Source organism: Magnolia sinica, chromosome 13, assembly GCF_029962835.1.
Source record: "Magnolia sinica isolate HGM2019 chromosome 13, MsV1, whole genome shotgun sequence".
In the NCBI taxonomy this organism is placed as follows: domain Eukaryota; kingdom Viridiplantae; phylum Streptophyta; class Magnoliopsida; order Magnoliales; family Magnoliaceae; genus Magnolia; species Magnolia sinica.
In genome coordinates this window covers 3,092,018-3,111,419 of record NC_080585.1, presented here as the reverse complement: position 1 = coordinate 3,111,419, position 19,402 = coordinate 3,092,018, and the positions used below count along the sequence as shown (strand labels likewise).

The following is a 19,402-nucleotide window of genomic DNA, read 5'->3' as shown; positions in this document are numbered from 1 at the left end:
GCTAAGCTTCTCGATGTGCCTGCCTTCCTATGATAATACTCCTTCAATTCCGACGTATGAAGCGTTACACTCAACCTCAAACAATTTGTCGAAATTAGGAAGCACCAAGACTGGTGTTGTAGACAAATGATGCTTAATCTCATGAAAACTCTTGTTAGCTTTATCGGTCCACTGGAACGATCCTTTTTTTCATGCAATCTATTATAGGCGCGACTATTGTGCAAAAATCTCGTACAAATCGACAATAGAAAGTTGTCAACTCATGAAAACTCCTCACCTTATGAATGTTTATTGGGATCGGTCATTCCCTAATGGCTCGCACCTTTTCATCGTCCACACGGATACCTGTGGACGTTACAATAAATCCTAAAAATAACAGGCTGTCAATTAAAAAACTACGCTTCTTCAAGTTGAGGTACAACTTGTTAATTTGTAGGACCTGTATCACCTGCCTAAGATGTTTCCTGTGCTCCGTCTCATCTTGGCTATATATCAATATGTCATCAAAATATACTACCACAAATCGACCAGTAAACGGTTTTAGAACTTGGTTCATTAAACGCATAAAAGTACTTGGTGCGTTCAATAGGGCGAAAGGTATGACCAACTACTCATACAACCCTTCCTTAGTCTTAAATGTCATTTTCTACTCATCACCGAGTCGGATACGAATCTAATGGTACCCGCTCCTTAGATCTAGTTTAAAAAATACCTAGGCCCCTTCTAGCATATCAAGTATGTCATCTAACCATGGTATTGAGAACCGATATTTGATGGTAATTTTGTTGATTGTCCGGCTGTCGACACACATGTGTCAGGTTCCATCTTTTTTTGGCGCTAATAGTACTGGTACGGCGCATGGGCTTATGGTCTCTCTTAAGAGATCCTTACGGATCACTTCCTCCACTTGCACTTATAGTATCCACACTCTTTCGGACTCATTTGATAATGAGAGCGGTTGGGCAGGCTAACCCTGGGGATGAGGTGTATGTGATGTTGGATCTCCCTCATAGGGGGCAATCCATCAAGTAAATTTTCAGACTAGACTTCTTTGAATTCGTTTAACAATAGTCTTAAACTTGAAGGGATGTTTGAGGGTTTCTCTTTCTCGCCCTTCACCACTATGGCGTATACCTTGCAGGTTTCTTTAGATTCCTCCATGAAATCCCGAATGGTCAAGAGGGAACTCCCCTCCACTTTAGAGGCTTCAGGGTAGTTCTCGGGTTCTATGGGGACAAAGATTATTTTTCTACTATCTTTGACGAATATGTAGACATTGTCTCGTCCCCGATGGGTCGCATCATGGTCCGACTACCAGGGTCGATCAAGTAGCATATGACAAGCTTCCATGTTGACCACGTCACAAAGTATTTGATCCTTATAATTTTTGTCAATTGAAAACGAGATAGTGTATTGTTCAGTTACCTTAGTCTCATTCACCTTTTTTATCTAGCCAATTGAGTACGGGGAAAGATGTTTTGTTATTGGTAGCTGCAACTTGTCCACCATCACTCTTGAGACGATGTTCTCGCTACTACCACTGTCTATGATCACATCACAGACTTTTCCGTTGACAGTGCACCGAGTACAAAATATATTGTGTCGTCGTGGATAAAATTCCTTTTGTAGGGTATATAATAATCGCCTCACAACTAGAAATTCGTCATGATCCTTGCCCGTCACTTCATCACCGCCTTCTGTTTCTTCAGTGGCTTCTTCATGTTCTTCAAAGCCATGCATGGTCTTCTTTTACGGCTTCATATTCAGTGCCTCCTTCGTTTATAATCAAGTGTATTGCGGGATGCTGAGAACAAGTGTTTAATAAGTGGCCTGGTTGGCCATGGCGGTAACAATGGTTCAACCTTGGCTGTGCATAAGGATTTGGAATCCTACTCGGGCCCACTGTTGTGGGTGCTGCACGTTAAAGTCTAGATTAGCCGCTCCTTGTACCACGGTTTGCGGTTGCAAGAGGTTGAGGATATTCTCCTACTGGATCTTTTTCTCGTGTCAGCACTGGATTCTGCGTGAGACTCTTCATTGGGGGTCGAGTTAAAGGATAGGGACAAGAAGGAACTCTTACAAGTTGTGTTTTCGCTCTACCCACCAATTGAACTGCTTCTTCCATAGTCCCGACTGGGTACATCTGAACTTGGTCCCAAAATTGTCGGTAGTAACCCACCTATAAATCGTGTCACCTTCTGTGACTCAGATTCTGAAAGATCATTTCGTGTAGCCAACCGCTAGAATTTTTCAGTATAATCTGTGACAGTTTGATTTCTTTGTCAACAATTTTGGTATTATTGGAATAATATCTGCTCATAATCACTAGGGAGAAATCGTGATCGAATAAGACGTCTCATCCGTGGCCATGATGAGATGGGTGCCCTGTTCTAACGGGCTCGTGAGAGTTGTAATTGCTTCCACCATGCAAAAGCACCAGATTTTAATTTAAACATTACCAATTTTACCCTTTAATGATATAGCACGTCCATATAATCAAAATATCTTTTTACTTCGGCTAGCTAATTGATGAAATCTTCTATACATAATAAACCATTAAAATTAGAAAGTTTAGCCTTACCTCGATAGTCTCTTTCAGCACGATCTAGATGATCACCTCCATGGATTGGTCGTCGGACAAAACCTTTATTAAGGTCTTCATCGCTAGAACTTAAATCATCTAGTGTAGCCCTACGGTTTGCCATTGGTAGTGCTTTACGAAAATTGGGATTGTATCATACTACAACCACAGGTGGTGGGGCAACCATATGTGGCAGAGCACCGCCTAAGGCTAGGGATGGAAGTAGCGCATCCGCAAGACAATCGAGGGTTACCTGCAGCCCTTGCATAGTCAACTGACTTTTTCGATGGAAAGCTTCCATTCTTTTCAAAAGATAACGAATCCCTATATCACCGTCCATAAGATTTTGATTCGTACCTTCATTGTTTGCCATCGGCCCGAGGGAAAACCTAGCCTGATACTAATTGACACAGGGATGAACGTGATAAGGTCGATCACCATCTTCCTCAAGGATAACTACTTCGAATCCACGGAGCTTCTTTGGACTCCTCACAAAGACTTCTCGAATCCACGAGGAAAGAAAGCAAGAAAATAGAAATAAATTCTAATAAAATTTGAAATTGATTAATGAATTAAATTAACGAGTTCACAACCCTTTAAATAGGGATACCAAGCAATGGGAAAGAAATAAGAAGCAAACTACAACTAAAACTCCTAGAATTCGCAACTTACTATGAATAGTAACTTACTATTTTATAGACGATCATGATGTCTACTAGTGCGCAAGGTTTTCAACCAAAAATAGTAAGTGTCCCATTTTGCTTCACTAAACCATTCTCCTTAATTATTCTAAGCTCTTTTCATGTTGAGCACAACTCCTAAAGTCCGACGGATGAAGAGTTATCATCAAATTAAAACTTACTATTTATAGTAAAAATGAAATTAAAACAGGAAAACGACCGTCGATCCAGGGGTATTTCACAAATCTGGCTTGCGCAACCCAACGTAGCAGGGTTGGTTGGCTAAAGTAGCTCGTTCTACTCCAAAATCATACATTTTACGCCCGATAACTCATTCCAGATTGTGAGATACGCCCGATCTAAGGTCTGACAGTCCAGATCACTTCTGTTGTCGACCGGCCCTTTTCTGATCCATCTTGGCCATGAAACTGCCCGCGACCCACTCTACATCATCGAGTAAGTACAATTTTGGTTGAATTATGATTTTTATTAGGGTTAAAATTTTGCTATTTTGGATAATCTTGAATTAGAGTTTTATTTTTCTTTATTAGTGATATAATCAAAAAATTATGTACATTAGACATTATTCAATAAAAATATTTGAGTTTTCAAGTGCCAACATTCACAAGTCTGGTTCTAATCCAACTAGTTTGGCATATGGGCTGACCAGCATTCAATCAATTCAAGTTAAATATGACTTTGGCATTGCCCAATACTATTCTTAATTGCACATATTTGATTGAATTTGGATAATTCATTACACATGTAGCCATATGTTTAGATTAAATAACAACAATACATACAATTGTTCATTATAAAAGGCGATTACTAGGTGGGGCCAACCTATTGAAAGGTTTGGATGTCATGTGCACTTGATACTTTAGAAGTTATCATATGATTGGGGTATAACTTGTGGTCCAACTTGTTGCGCTTAACAACTCCAGCTTCTAGAAAGATGTGACTTTGTCGCAATAGGTGGAGACCAACAACTACACTTAATTTTCTTTTTATTGTACCTACTATATATATATGATGTGCTTGTGAGATCCACTCCGACCATTAAATATATAATTCTATGTTAGGCCTATGGACTAAAACAGGTAGGCCCATGGACCAAAATTCAGGCTGACCTATGGCTTGGGTGGGCCACACTGAGGGAAATAGTTGGGAGAGAGATGCCCATCTTTGACTTTCACGGGGCCCACTATGATGACTATCTTCAACTTCATTAGTTGAAACGCTAAAACTTGTGATCGGGGCTAAAAATCATACCCATCTAGCATTTAAGTGGGCCAGACAAATGAAAATATTTTGGAGGGTGTGCATTGTCCCGTATGCTATTCCTAATCAATGGTTGACCTAAATCATGGATGGGGCTGATGTTTTGGCCCTAGATCTAACATGAGATGACTCACCTAATGGTCATAATGGATTTCATATAAACAATACAACAGCCTCACTCCAGTGAGCAAACCCTTCTCTTCGTAGCATTTATTAATATTAATTAACATTAATTAATTTCATATTCCTAAGATGGTTGGACCTGAGGTATATGGTCCAACCGGTTGGACTTGGTGATGTTCGGCCCTTCCCCATCAACAGAGCAGATGCACCACAAATTAAATCCTAGTTCATTGAATAAGATCATTCCCACTGCTTTAAGCCCTTCTAAGACCAACATGGTGCATACACTAACTCTCCATATATTATTTCTGGAACATCAGAGAAGCATTATCATATAAGCATGGTCTCTTCAATCTTTTATCTACAGCGCTGGTGCATTGCTTTCCAAACGGCTCGACATCTCCAAGTGTTTGCCTCGTTTCCATGTGTAAGGCGAATGTATTTTTGTACCTACCGTATTCGAGCTAACCCCATCATATGTGTCACCCATGGGAGTAAATATACTTAAACATGATTGAATAAATAAAAGCGCCTATCTTTTATGCACTAAACTACACTTATTCACGCTAAGAATGACGATTCCCATAATAAATTCATAAAGTTAAATATCATACATGTGACTTGCTTGTATTGGTACTATGTCCATGTCCCACCTATCATGTGGAGGAGATGGAATTCTCGGTACCCTCACACATTCTAAGAAACTGCTGAAACATATCATGCAGAGGAGACGGAATTCTCGGTACTCTCATACCTTCTGAGAAACTGCTGAAACCAAAGGGCGGATTGCTTTGGGTATCTCTTCAGACCATCTGTATAATCTACGTAATTAAGGCCAAATCTAACTGTGAAGCCATCTGCCCATTCGAAGCCGTCCAACAGTGACCATGCAAAGTACCCCCTCACATCCACACCATCCCTACCAACAATCCAAATCTCAACCGTTAGTATGTAATTCTGTAATAGACAATCCTAGCCGTCCAACTGGTTTCCAGCAGATGGGTGGTTGAAAGAAAAACAGACAGTGAACCAAACTCAACGGGCAGAACTAGATTGTTAAGATCATTCAATCAGTGTAATCTTCATGGGTATCCACTTACAATGAGGGCCATGATTTAGTTGGTAAATCTGGGTTGATCGACTGCGTTCAGTTTTAAAGTTGGTTGGATTGCCAAAAGATTTACCATTGATGAGCCATGTTCCAAAACTCATACTCACTAGATGAACCTGACCATCAATTTATAAAGTTGAATGTGAACCACTGGAGAGAAAATTTCAACGGGCACATTTTCAACTTCATAAATTAATGACTGTCATCATCCCTTCAGCTTGACATAGAGCCCACAAGATGGACGGTTCAGATCATCCAACTATCTCTGTACATGGACCACACATGTAAAACATCAAAACATGAGAAGGGGAGAAAACAGTATCACACATGATGGCACTTTGAACAAATAAAAGATGGCGATGATAGTAGTCAATCCTCATGTTATCTTGCAGTGCTTCCTCAAGTGACAAGGAATCGTTGCTGAATTCATCTACGCCTGCAGTGATATAAACAAACATTATTGATTCTCTTTGTAAGAAATCTAAGATTGTCTGTACATTGTCAATCAAGAGATACGGATCATCCAAGGTGTGTCCTAGCTACTTGATAATTGGTTTGGATCTGATACAAAATGCAATAGTGACAAACATTATAGATAGTAATCTATCAACTTACCATTCTCAGTAACGTAAATAACAGGGTTGTTGTATCTTTTCTTTACATGGACCAACACATCTCGGATTCCTTGTGGGTACACGTACAACCATGGTGAAGCAGCCTGCAGTTCAGGTTCTAGTAAGTAGACACGCAAAAGAAAACCTGTAATGGCAGCTGCATGCTTAATGCCTATAATAGGTGTAATTGGAACGTGAAATTACAAAAAATTAAACTTACACACTTGCTACTCCCTTGTATGCAGTAGACACAAGTGTAGATGGACATTCAATACAAAAATGTTATACTTGTAGATGCATATCAATGTATGAATGTGTATATGTGTATATGTATGTATAGTGAATGTGATCAGGGTGCAAGTGATGAGTGGGGTGGGCCACTTCCTAGGGGGTATATGATCCGTCAATTAAGAGATCATGGGCTGTATTAATTCACAGTAAACCAAGTAAATAAATATTTCTTGTCTAAACCATGAACCGCATCATACGTGGAACTATGTCTAGGTCATGAAAATATGTTACCTGGGGGCCAATGGGTATCCCGTTTCGCTCCACTGTTATGAACGATAAAAATAAAATAACACACCCATAAAAATAAATTAAATTTTAAAGAGTAGAGAAGCAGAGTTCCATTAGGTTTTAATCGTATTTACCTGTGTCATTAACGTGTGAATCGGTTGTGTAGCTTACTCGGATGGTATGAGGAGGAACGTGAGCTGCATACCTGGAGGTGTAGTAATTTAGGCCAATGAAATCGAAGGATCCTCTCAACATAACGGATTGCTCTTTTGTGAAATTGGGTAGCCGATTTTTCACATAAGACCTCATGATAGGTGGATATTCACCATTGATCAAAGGGTCCATAAACCTGCAGAAGAAACCAAGATCAAGTGGCAATTTTGTAATTATAACAAGGTGAAATTGCACGTAAAAGTGACCATACCACGACATGCTAGATAGATTTTTGTGATACACATGATATACGTAAGCTGTGCATGATGCTGCACAAATGTTGCTTGAACTCCATGGTGTATTTTCACAATGGCATACACGAATATTGAAATTGTTGAAATGATGTGCCTCACCATGGATGGCTAACAGCTCTAAAATTCATCAAGATGGGAGATCCCATCCATCCAATTTCTGGCATTATTTTGGCATTTCTTGTATTTTTCTCAACCGTCGTTTGGTTGGCACTAATCAGGGTTAGGATCTTTGAACTGGAGAGATTTTCTGGGCATCCCTTTCCACGATGGGACACATAAAATCTACCGTTTCGATCAACTAAACATGGGCCCACTTGTACGAACTGGTGAATCTGGACACTTTAATTTTCATGTTCGAATGCATATCTAGACCTGCCTTTGTGATGGTCACTTGAAAACATAAATAAGAAGCTAGAGTTTCAATCACTCACCATCCAAGTAGAAAGTCTATAGCTCGCTGGGCAGCATCATAGTCGGATTTAGATGTTGTCAGAGGCACAAACCAGCGGGACATATTGATTATTCCTATAATGCCCTTTTGAGATTCCTGTAAACAGAGTTCATCTGCACTGTTGAATTATGAAATTCACTCTCGCTACTCAAGAAAGGGTAGTTTTAGTAGTTTTTACAGCAAAAAGGTCGGCTGGAGAAGTATTAGGTAAAGAATAACCTATGCTCCGTAGACGAGACACATTTGATATATGGGGCCCCCCAAGTTTGGATAGTTCAACATGTGTAGATTTCGATCTACACTCGATAGATAGACAATGAGGCCCAATGTTTAAATGGTTCAGATTTCAGTACATTCCAAATTATCAACCTGATCCAAAACTTTGGGGGTCTTGAAAAGGTTCCAGTGGTTGAAATTTGGTTTGGCCTGATTTTGGGTTCACATCCCCTGTGCTGAGGTTATTTCACAACTAAACGTGTATGAAATCTAAACCGTCCATCAGATGTACCACCCTTTGTTTGGCTCTTACCTGATACTTGTCCCTGTAGTGTCTTACAGCGGCCGCATGTGCTAGAAGCAGATGGTGTGCCACAATGTACGGTTCCGTTGCAGAATTCCCAACGCTGCAATTACCCCTTTCCCAAGAAGAGCAGCGCCCGGGAGCGAAGGTGCCCCACGCATACCCACCAACACTGTACACCCACGGCTCGTTCAAGGTGATCCACTGCTTCACCCTATCTCCAAATTCTCTAAAACATATGTCTGCGTAGTCTCGGAAATCGGTCCTGTAACAGCAACATCAACTTCAGTTAGGGGTGTGAAAAAGGAGATGGCCTGGTTTCACTGGTCTAGATTCAATCTTCATGCCCACCTCATTAACTAAATAGCTGGGCCAACTCCCAATGCAGCCCATTAGTTAAGAAATGATGACCAGCTTTGGCCCAACCAATAGAAACATATGGGTGTTGCTGGGTTGGGTCAGCCCATGGATCAGCTGGGCCATCCACTTCTAAGCCGGTTTGGTCCACAAAAAATGGGTAAAAGGTTGGGCTCGGGCTATAAACTCTCCCATTTAAGTGAATGGGTCAGGCTATGGTTCTACCAGATGAGCCAACTCACCCATATTGGTTATGATTGGGTTTGTCTTAGGTTGAGCTTGGCTTGATGTATTTTAAGTGGGTCAGGTCGTGCCACAAGGTAATGGGTTGAGGATCAGGTTCGGTTCAAGATTGCCCATTTAATAAATGGGCAGGGCTTGGGCTAATGTTGACCTGAACCAAATCCGACCTATTACCACCACTATCTACCTCTAATACTAGTTGGGTTGGGACACTTTCCTTTTGAGCTTTAATGCATGCATTGCCCAATCTGAAGCGCCGGCCCAGTTCTCAGCCATTCAGCCTCAGCCTAAATCTAGACCAAAGAAAGATGGGCCACGCTCAAGTGCAGCCCAGCTAAGGCTGGAAATGAACCGGCCCTTGGCCCATAAAAATCAAATTTTGAATAGGTTCGGTCTGATCTAATCAGTTCAAATCCCGTCCAGGGCCAGCCCTTTGCAAGGCCCACCCGATGTACCATTCCCCATAAGTTCACGATCTGGGCCCAAACCAACCTGGGTGCATTTTGCAACCCTGGATGAGCCCACTGACTAAGGTTCAGCCAACAAGTCTCACTGCATGGGGCTTGCACAAAGAGATGGGCAGATGATAGGAACCGTCAATTTTCTTGAGGCATAATGTAGGAGCCACAATCCATAAATCAAGGGCCGAGGAGATTTGGAAGCAGAGTATTCATACTTACACGACTTTGGAACTCAAGAAGCCTCCATACTCGTCCTCAAGGGACTGCGGAAAATCCCAGTGAAAGAGTGCTACGAACGGTTGTATACCTGCGCACGTGCGAGAGTTGTTTGAGACAATGACCTTTGAAGTATAATAAGTTGGAAAATGATCACATGGGTTTCAATGTATGGTAATTACCATGTGTCCAAACTGTGGGGCCCACCCATTGTGTGTGTGGAACCCAAACAATGGATCTGGTGAGACTCATGGGCAAACTGCAACCGAAGAATAATTCCTATCCAAAATTCAGGTGGGACACACCACTGGGAGCAATGTACAATTGCTTCTAAAACCGATATATTCACCTGTTGTGGCCCACCTAAATTTTAAAATGACTGGAGTTTGAACATGTCTTTTTTATCTTGGAGGACTACCACACATGATGAATGGGTTGGATGTCACATACACAACTGTGGACCCCACTTTCCATCTGAAAGTTTCTATGGTGGGCATCCCTTCACAAATGTCAACCATTGTTCCCATTAGTATGGCCCACTTGAGTTCTTGATGTATGTAGGTTTTGGAATCTATACATAGCAATTGGAGTTGCATCTAATGAAAGGGTTAGATGCCACTCTATTTTACTTCCTTGCCGTTTCTTTGCTGCGTGCCTATTAAAAGAGTTTTGGTGCACGGAGCATAGACGGTGGCGCCCAAAGTATCAACGGTTTGGACCATTGAGAATTGGGACCCACCTATAAAAACTGAACAACTGAGTAACATTTCTGCGACTTGCATTGGTACAGGTGAGCAGCCGATCTATGAACATACACTGTCCTCTACTTCCAGCCTACACCTAATGGGCCACTGAGAAGAAAGATGATCTGATCATTCTAACCAACTAATCAATAACCTATATACAATGGGTGGTCGATATTGTTAATGGAAAGATTGTTCCAATCAATAATTTAAACCATCCATTTGGTGGTACTCATGGTTGATTGCTTATGGTTCTAAAAATTGTCTAATCAGGTAATCCTAAACATCCTTTCCATTGCTTTGAAAATGAATGGCTATGATAAGGTTAACATTCACTGGTTAGGATCATCGAATCGAGACCTTAAGACCAAGTGGGCTGGACCTAATGGACAGTTCAGATCAATGGTTTATATTGTCCAATTATCTCTATGCAATGAGGTCATTAACTTATTCTACTAAGAGAGCATTGGATTGTACCTCAAACAGTTTGTAGTGAGAGAGAGAGAGAGAGAGAGAGAGAGAGAGAGATTGAATAATGACCGTTGGATAAGAGCTCGTTGATGAGGTTGTTATAATACTTGATGCCTTCCTCGTTCACTCCTCCACTCAGCCTTCCATCTGGAATTAGTTGAAAGAATTGATATACAATAGAAGATCTATAATCAACATACGGATAAGGCATCTACAATATTTGCCACATCCACTGTTGAACCAGTTGAATGTATGGTGTGGATTCGTCCACATTTACTATGCATATGGTAAATGATGTGGACGGAACATTGTTTGGGGTCCACATGACATATGTGGTGGGGTACCTAACTGCTCATCACTTGTGGGGTCCACCATTAATTGGCCTTGATAGGACAATCCAATCAACTTTGTTACTGCGTTCGAGGCATTATTTTCTGTATATCATGGATTAATGGTTAGGATCGTCCAATCAACACCATTTTTCCTCCGTGACCCATCCACTGTTGAAGTCCGTGACTCGGACCCAACAATATGCAGGTCCAGGTCCAAATTTTGAATTCACGACATGTCTGGTTTAAAAGTTTCACTCAAAATATTACACAAGTCAACCCGCCTGGCCCGAACAGTTAGTAATCCAAAGCTAAAGCCAACCCGCCTGGCCCGTTTACAGCCCGACTCAAGATCTGTGAAAATCAATTTGACTTATCTAAGGTTGGACTAGATTTTAAATGGGTCTAATTTGGGACATCCCAAGAAGGACCAACTCAAACCCAACCAGTACAGACCCAACCTAAATCTAGGAAAATTAGCTAGCCGTCTTTCAGGCTAACCATTTATTTTACAGTTTTGTTTTTCGTTTTAATTTGTCCCCTGTTTTTGCCATGCAGGTGGACTCAAATCACAACATGGTAGGATTTGATTGGACGAAGGGCTCCTATCAAAGATAGCCACCCAACGAAATAATTTTTAGACATGCTTAGCATAGGCTCCATTTCTAACAGTGGCCTGCTATCTAATCAAATTTTGTTATATTGTGGCACAAATGTATAATAGGTAATCCAATTCCCACGCAGTTGAGGATGGAAGAGATGGGAGTTTGTACTTGCTTTCATTAAATAATTTCTTATAACCATTACCATTATATGTGGTTTAAGGATATTTTTTCTTTTTTGGTCATAATGTAGTATGAAAATAATTTCTAGAAGACAATTTGTAGTCAGGGTTCTTCTTAAATGTCTTTCAAGTTTCTTTACATTAGTATAGGACTATATATTATCGAATTACCTTTTATTTAAAACCTTAATACAACCAACATATTTCGAACTTTATTTGTGTAAAAAGCCATATGTAATTTTTATATCTGACCAGGTCCTAACTCTTGGAATAAATAGGTCTGTCCCATTCAAACCTGACCTGTTAAATAAATGGGTTAGCATCTTTTTTTTTTTTTCTTTTTTTCGCTTAATCCCACCGCCCAAACAGAACCTAATGGATTGGACCAGTGGCCAAAAATCCAGTGATTATTAAATGGGTCGGTCTAGAACCCGTGCTGCGGGCCGTACACTTTATCTGCATCCAAACCATTATTAAATGGGTCAGTCGACTGCCCATGTGGTGTGGGTGTGTGTGCAAAAATAAAATAAAAAAATAATCTGCATCCGTCATAAGAACATTTAGGGATTTGATCATACTAGCTCGACAATCCTAACAGTTTAATCAGTAGTGCACAAATGGGACACGGCTGATATTTAATGAGAAAAAAAAAAAAAAAATGTTAGTCGATTGGATGGAGAAGATCATCCAATGGACGGGATTTTTTTTTCGTGAGTGGAAGCCACCCAAGTGACAAGCGGTTTGGAACTGATCCGCGTAAATGAATGTGCCTTGTCTACTGCAAAAGATGTAAATGCACGTCAGCTCAGGTCACTCCCACATAAGAGTTGGGCATGGAGTTGAGTCCGACCGAGTTAGGGCTGACCCGGCTCGATCCGGTTTTGAAATAGGCTCGACCCAAACTCGACTTGACTCAATACCAAGTCCAACATGCTTGAACCGATCCGAGTCGGGTTATGGCCCAGACTAATCTAGACCAAGTCCAACGCGGTCAAAAGTACCCAGTTAGTTCGAATTAGCACGGATTCGGATCGAGAGATTGGGGGGTGGTAGGTGGCTGCTGGGTTTGGAAGATGAGGGAGGGAGTGGACAGGAGAGAGAGAGGAGGAAGGTGGTGATGGTGGTAGGTGGCTGCCAGGTTTGGAAGAGGAGGGAGGCAGGGAGTGGAGAGGTGAGAGAGAGTTGAGGAGGAGAGTGGTGATCGTGGTGGGTGGTTGCCGGGCTTGGAAGAGGAGGAGGATGAAGGAGGGAGAGAGAGTTTGGGATCGAGTGTGGTGTATAAGATTAGAGATACTTAGGATTTTTATTATTATATACATACTCAAATCCAAGTCGAGTTGGTTTCGGATTGAGTCAAAAGTCTGATCGGATCGAGTTTCGGGTCAAATTACTGGGTAACTCGAACTCGACTCGGTTTGAGTTCGGATTGGGTGAGGCCTACTTGGTTCGGACCGACTCACCCATCCGGTTCGGGTTGAGTCGGGTCTAATTATCTAAACAAGTCAGACGAGTCGAGTCAAGCGAGTCGAGTTGTCACATGCCCAGCTCTACTCCCACACACCTAACTTATTAATTAGATTGGCTGGTGTACCACACACCAGCTATATAACTGGTATATTGACGTCAGCAAGTTCTGTGGGTCACATAATAAGGTATGTATTCTATCCAAACTGTCCATCCATTTTGTGAACTCGTATTAAGGCTTGAGACGAAAAATAAGGTAGATCTAAAGATCAAGCGGACCAAACTGCAAAAAGCAGTGGGGGATTGAATGTCTACCATTGAAACCCTTTTGGGCGTCTAAGAAGTTTCGGATCAATATGAATTTTTTTTACTCTTCATTCAAGTATTTGTAACCTTGTGAACAAATTGGATGGAAAATAAACGTTATGGTGGGCCCTACGAATTTTTTAACGGTGAAAATCATTATCCCCGTTGCTATTTTTGGTGTGGTTCATTTGAGCTTTGGATATGATTTGTTTTTTGGCTAATGCTCTAAAATGATCTCGAAAAATAAATGAACAGTTTGGATATAATAAACACATCATTGTGGGGCCCATGTAACTTTGATCTCCTTTGAACCGTTTGTACAACTCGGAGCTCGAGGATCGTCGACGCTCACGATGCGTATCTACACCAGCTATATGCCTGGTGTAAGTATGTGTCGTGCAAAGACGAGTGCTGACGCTCCTCGAGCTCCGAGTTATAAGAACGGTTCAAAGGAGATCACAGTTACATGGGCGCCACAATGATGTATTTATTATATTCACACCCTTTATCCATTTTTCGAGATCATTTTAGAGAATTATCCAAAAAGTTTTTTGAATCATATCCGAGATCAACTGGACTCATCACAAATAGCAGCAGGGATAATGATTTTAACGGTTAAAAAACTAGTGGGGCCCACCATAACGTTTATTTTCCATCCAATCTGCTCATAAGGTCACAATGACCTAAATGAAGAGGACAAACAAATTTCATATTGATCCAAAACTTCTTCGACCCCTAAAAGGTTTTCAATGGTAGACGTTCAATCCTCCACTACTTTTTGCCGTGTGGTCCACTTGATAGTTAGATTTGTCTTATTTTTCGTCTCAAGCCTTAAGATGAGCTCGCCAAATGGATGGACAGTTACAAGAAAAACAGGTAGAATACAAGGCAACCTCCTCCTTGGGAGGTCGGCTAGGAACTTCTCCAGCTCGGAGGAGACGAAGTCCCAACTCTGACTTAAGGGAGTGCAGGTTGGCTACACTCAACCTCGACATGAAGGTGTCGACAGTAAGAACGCGATCACCAAAGGACCGGGAGGTTACCTCGGCTGGTGATGCCACCCTGGTCGGAGAAAGAGGTCTCTGGTGCCCCATGAGACCGGACTTGGAAGACTCAACAACAAGCCAAGACCGAGAGTTAGAACGCCATTGTCCGACTCCTCTTGAAAGCGGTCGGAGATCGTTGCTGCCCCAGAGTCCTCCCCAGAAGACATTCGAAAAAGGAAAAGAAAGGAGAGAGAGAGAGAGAGAGAGAGAGAATGGAGAAAGAGATCAGAGAAGCTTTGGTGAACCGGAAAAATGCTCCGACAAGGGGACTGAGAACTAACAGGCACCAAGGAGTGAAAACCGTTCGACCGAGGTGAGGCTGGACATAGTTCGGCAAAGCTTGGGCTTCTCAAAACAAATAAATGAATTGAAAGGGGATCAGAGTATTTATAGAACTCCCTTGACAACGCATTTACTCCTGCACAATGCCACGTATCAGCACAAGAGCACGAGGTGACGCTTCAACTAGCACGCCCCTCCACATGGCAGTGAGGGATTTGTTCAAGCAACTCAGTGACAGTTGTCCACCTATGATTTGTCCAAAATACGAACGACGATCTGCCATTAACGCATGTCCCCTTGTATCCTACATCAGTAATCATGCCTTTTCGACTTCCATATCGAGCATCGACTTTTTAGCCCCCGCCTCTGCCATCAAATGACAAGCCCATGCTTAATTTAAAATTCAAAAAAGACCGGGCTGCTCAAAATTTGAATTTCAATTCTCACACTTTTAGACTAGTTTGAGATCTTACTTCCTTAGTTCGTACAAGTCAAAATCGGAAATGAAGGACAACTGTTGTGGGCAAAATCGAACTGGTCCATCACACGAGAAGAACGACCAACGACGATGGCAGTGCTTCAAAGCCGAGGCTACCAAAGGACCAAGACATATTTCTAGCTCGAGCTCTTAAAGTATATAACTCGAAGAAGGAACAAGTGACTCTCCAAACGAAGAGATGACCCCATGAGCTAAGATGTCTGAAGACGCATCTCGGGAGGGGAAGAACCATCTGACCTAATACGTCTATAAACACAGGCAACAGATCCACAAGGTAAGGAGCTCGAGCCTTGAGCTCCTTAACATCAAGTTGATCAAGCTGACCACAACTAAGGGCAAAATGAGAAATCCGGAGGGAATCCCGCTCCGGACCTAGAAAAGAAGAATTTAAAGTGATCTTGGCCGAATATCACGTCGATCGAGGTGAGCTCGATGATATTCTCAAGAATAGATTCCCATCCAAATAGATACTTTCCGGCATATCCAACGTATCTTATAAAGATAAGATGATTTTGGAGCCGCCCAAGGACCCATAAATATGGCCATCTTAAAGAAGGGAAAGTAAATTTTATATATATATATATATATATATATATATATATATATATATATATATGAGTCATGCTCCCTGCGCACCTACGCACGTGCGCACCTTTACACACGTGCCATGGGTGTCTAATCTGAACGGTCCATGTGATGCGGAATCTCATGAAACCTCATGTGACTAATTTTCACCCTGATCTAATATTCTCGTGGGCCATAGCAAAGAGAAATGCAAATCAAGGGAGGAAAACTGTTTTCATTTTGCATGGCCCATCAAAGTTTTAGATCAAAGTAAAAATTGGGCTTGGGGGGTTTCAGAAGGTGCTGCTTCACATGAACGGTTCCGATTTTGGAACCACATCACATATGATGGGTTCTCAAAAAAGTTCGTACGTAGTACGTAAACTGGTTCGCATGTGAGCATTTCCGATATATATATATATATATATAAACTCAAGTCTCTGATCGAAGTCTGCCAGCCTAACTTATGCATCGAAAGCTTCACGGCTACCATCGGCAACTCTCATTATACACAGGTGCACTTTCACGGCCAATCTGTTCGCCAGAATCCGGCCACAAGAATATCCATAGCCGATGTTCAACCAAACTGAATTATACATAAATAAATAAATAATATATGACACATATATTCCAAGAAATAAATAATATATGACATATATATTTCAATATTAAAATAGCAGGCCATCTAGGTCAAACCTATCAACTATCTACTTCGACATGGACATGTTGCCCACTGGAAGAGTAGAACGGCTGATGGTACAAATACCAACATGTATGATTCGTGAAAAGCATCGCCGTAGAATTTACATATCAAATGTAGAATTGTTGGAAGCGGACTAGCTGGCGTACCACACACCACCCACTTGGCTGGTGTGTTGACGTCATCAAGTTATATATGTCCCATCACGAGGTATGTGTTATATCCAACCGATCCTTTCATTTGGGGATTTGGTCGTAAGGTTTGACCCGAAAAATAAGACAAATCCAAAGATCAAGTGGACCACATTGCAAAACGTAGTAGGGTATTGAACATCTACCAGGGTTACAGAAGTTTTGGATAAATATGATATTTATTTTTCCTCTTCATCAGGTATGGTATGTGTGATCATATGAATAGGTTGGATGGAAAATATACATTATGTGGGACTTACGAATGTTTTAACAGTGAGAATTATTGTCCCACTCCTATTTGTGGTGTGGTCAACTTAAGATTTGGAAATGAATCATCTTTGGAATGATGATCTAAAATGATCTTGCAAAATAGATAAACGGTGTGGATATAATAAATACATCATTTTGAGGCCCATGTAACTTTGATCTCCTTTGAACCGTTCCTATAACTCAAAGCTGGAGAAGTGGCAGCGCTCGTCTTCGCACGACACGTGTACCCACACCAGCCAAATCGGTGGTGTGTGGTACACCAGATTCGCTTCCCCTGTAAGACCTGTATTTTCACTTCTCGGGTGTTACGCAGAAATGAATGGACAGAGTAAAATTTAGGTACATTCCTGTGAGCCTCACATATATTATGTCAGATATTATTTATGGCTAGGGAGTAGAACGGCAAATGGTACAAAAACGAACATGTCTGAACGGTTCAGATCGATTGACCAATGGACAGAGTGAACGCTAATTCATGTATTTTGAATTTAAAACAAAGAATGTTTCCTTACTAGGCAATATTCGGGTCCAAGCTATCGAAAATCTGTATGCGTCCATCCCCAATTCCTTCATTATCTTCACATCTTCCTGTAGTTTTTCACTGATCAGCAGATCATATCAAAAAGAAAATTTTTTATTGACATACAGGGAATGCATTATTGTGGTACGTATCTCTTATAATCGGCAACATGGCCTACGGACGCACATGGGGTACTAACCCCACCAGGACTTAGGTAAAGACGGACGGTCCTGCCAGGGTCTATGCAGAACCACTGTGATTTATATGTTTTATCTATGCCGTATATTAAAGATCATTTTATGACATGAGCTTCAAGTAAATCACACCCCGCGAAGTAGTTTTGAAAAAATGACGCCTAGGGTTGAAGCCTCCGAACCTGTTCATTAGAACGGAAAACACAAGTATCACATTGACCCAAAACTTCTGCGGCTCTCAATGAGTTTTCAATGGTAGGCATTCAATCACCATTATTTTCCTTGGGAAAACACAAATATCACTTTGATCCAAAGCTTCCGTGGCTCGCAAGAAATTTTCAATGTTAGGCGTTCCATCACCATTATTTACAAGTTTTCAATGTTAGGTGTTCAATCACCATTATTTTCTGTGATGTGGTTCACTTAAGTTTCCTATCTACTTCATATTTTTGGTTCATGCCCTAAAATGAGAGAGAATAAAGGATAGACGGTGTTGATATAAAACATATACATCGCATTAGACCCCACAGCGTCCCACACATCAACACCACAGCTTGGGGATGGCGTCGAGAATACCACAAATTCGCGTCTCGTATCCTGTGGCGACATTAATATGAAAGCGACAGCTTTTTATTTTTTAAACACGCACTCACGCCGACAAAGCGACAGCTTTTTTTTTTTATTTTCTGCACACGCACTCACACCGACACCATCCCAATGGGGAAACGGATTGGCTACTCCCCTCCCACCAGCAAATGGCTCGGTGCTCTGTGGGCCCTACCATGATGTATGGGTTTCATCCATGCAGTTCATCTACTTTTATAGATCATTTTATGGTATTACGCAAAAAATGAGGTATATTTCACTCTCAAGTGAATCACATTACGGGAAACAGTGTTGAATGATATTTTAGGGCCATAAGAGTATTGGATCAAGATGATCTTTGTTTTTTCCCTTTATTTGGGTATTTATGAACAAATAAACAGATTGGATGTCAAATAATCAGTACAGTGGCACTGGAGGATTTAAATGATGGGTATCCAATCACTATTGTTTTCCAGTGTTGTGGTCTTCTTGAGATTTATATCCCTATCATTTTTGGAATAAAGCCCTAAAATAATCTTTGAAAATGGATGAACAGAATGGATGAAACACATACATCATTGTGGGGCCCACAGAGCACCAACCACCAGCAACACGGCAGGCGTAAGGGGGAGTAGCCAATTCGTTTCCCATGGGAACTTCCAATGGGAAGCGGATGCTGGTGCACCGCACGCCAGCTATATAGCTGCTGTCGGTATGTGCTGTTCAAAGCTGAGCAAGAGATCAAAGTTGTATGGCTCCAAAGTAATGTATTTATTATATCTATACCATTTATTTATTTTTAGATATCATTTTAGAGCATTATTTAAAAA

General features: G+C 41.3%; 1 protein-coding gene across 5 annotated transcripts in view; it reads right to left on the bottom strand.

The window, feature by feature from the left end:
* The window catches only part of LOC131222430 (beta-glucosidase 12-like), a 148,494-nt gene that overhangs the window by 127,266 nt on the left and 1,826 nt on the right, over positions 1–19,402 (bottom strand). Inside the window, exons 4-13 of one of the 5 annotated variants that reach the window (XM_058217495.1) lie at positions 17,786–17,861; positions 10,908–10,985; positions 9,628–9,715; positions 8,357–8,612; positions 7,808–7,923; positions 7,044–7,258; positions 6,913–6,944; positions 6,392–6,494; positions 6,104–6,212; positions 5,180–5,584 (exon numbers count right to left, since the gene is read on the bottom strand). The exons of 3 other annotated variants lie outside the window; for them this stretch is intronic. In XM_058217495.1, coding sequence (XP_058073478.1) covers positions 5,383–5,584; positions 6,104–6,212; positions 6,392–6,494; positions 6,913–6,944; positions 7,044–7,258; positions 7,808–7,923; positions 8,357–8,612; positions 9,628–9,715; positions 10,908–10,985; positions 17,786–17,861 — 1,275 coding nt within the window. In that variant the 3' untranslated portion in view covers positions 5,180–5,382. Of the gene's footprint in view, positions 1–5,179; positions 5,585–6,103; positions 6,213–6,391; positions 6,495–6,912; positions 6,945–7,043; positions 7,259–7,807; positions 7,924–8,356; positions 8,613–9,627; positions 9,716–10,907; positions 10,986–17,785; positions 17,862–19,402 lie in introns of those variants that run through there. One more of the 5 variants, XM_058217498.1, reaches the window with a different exon arrangement.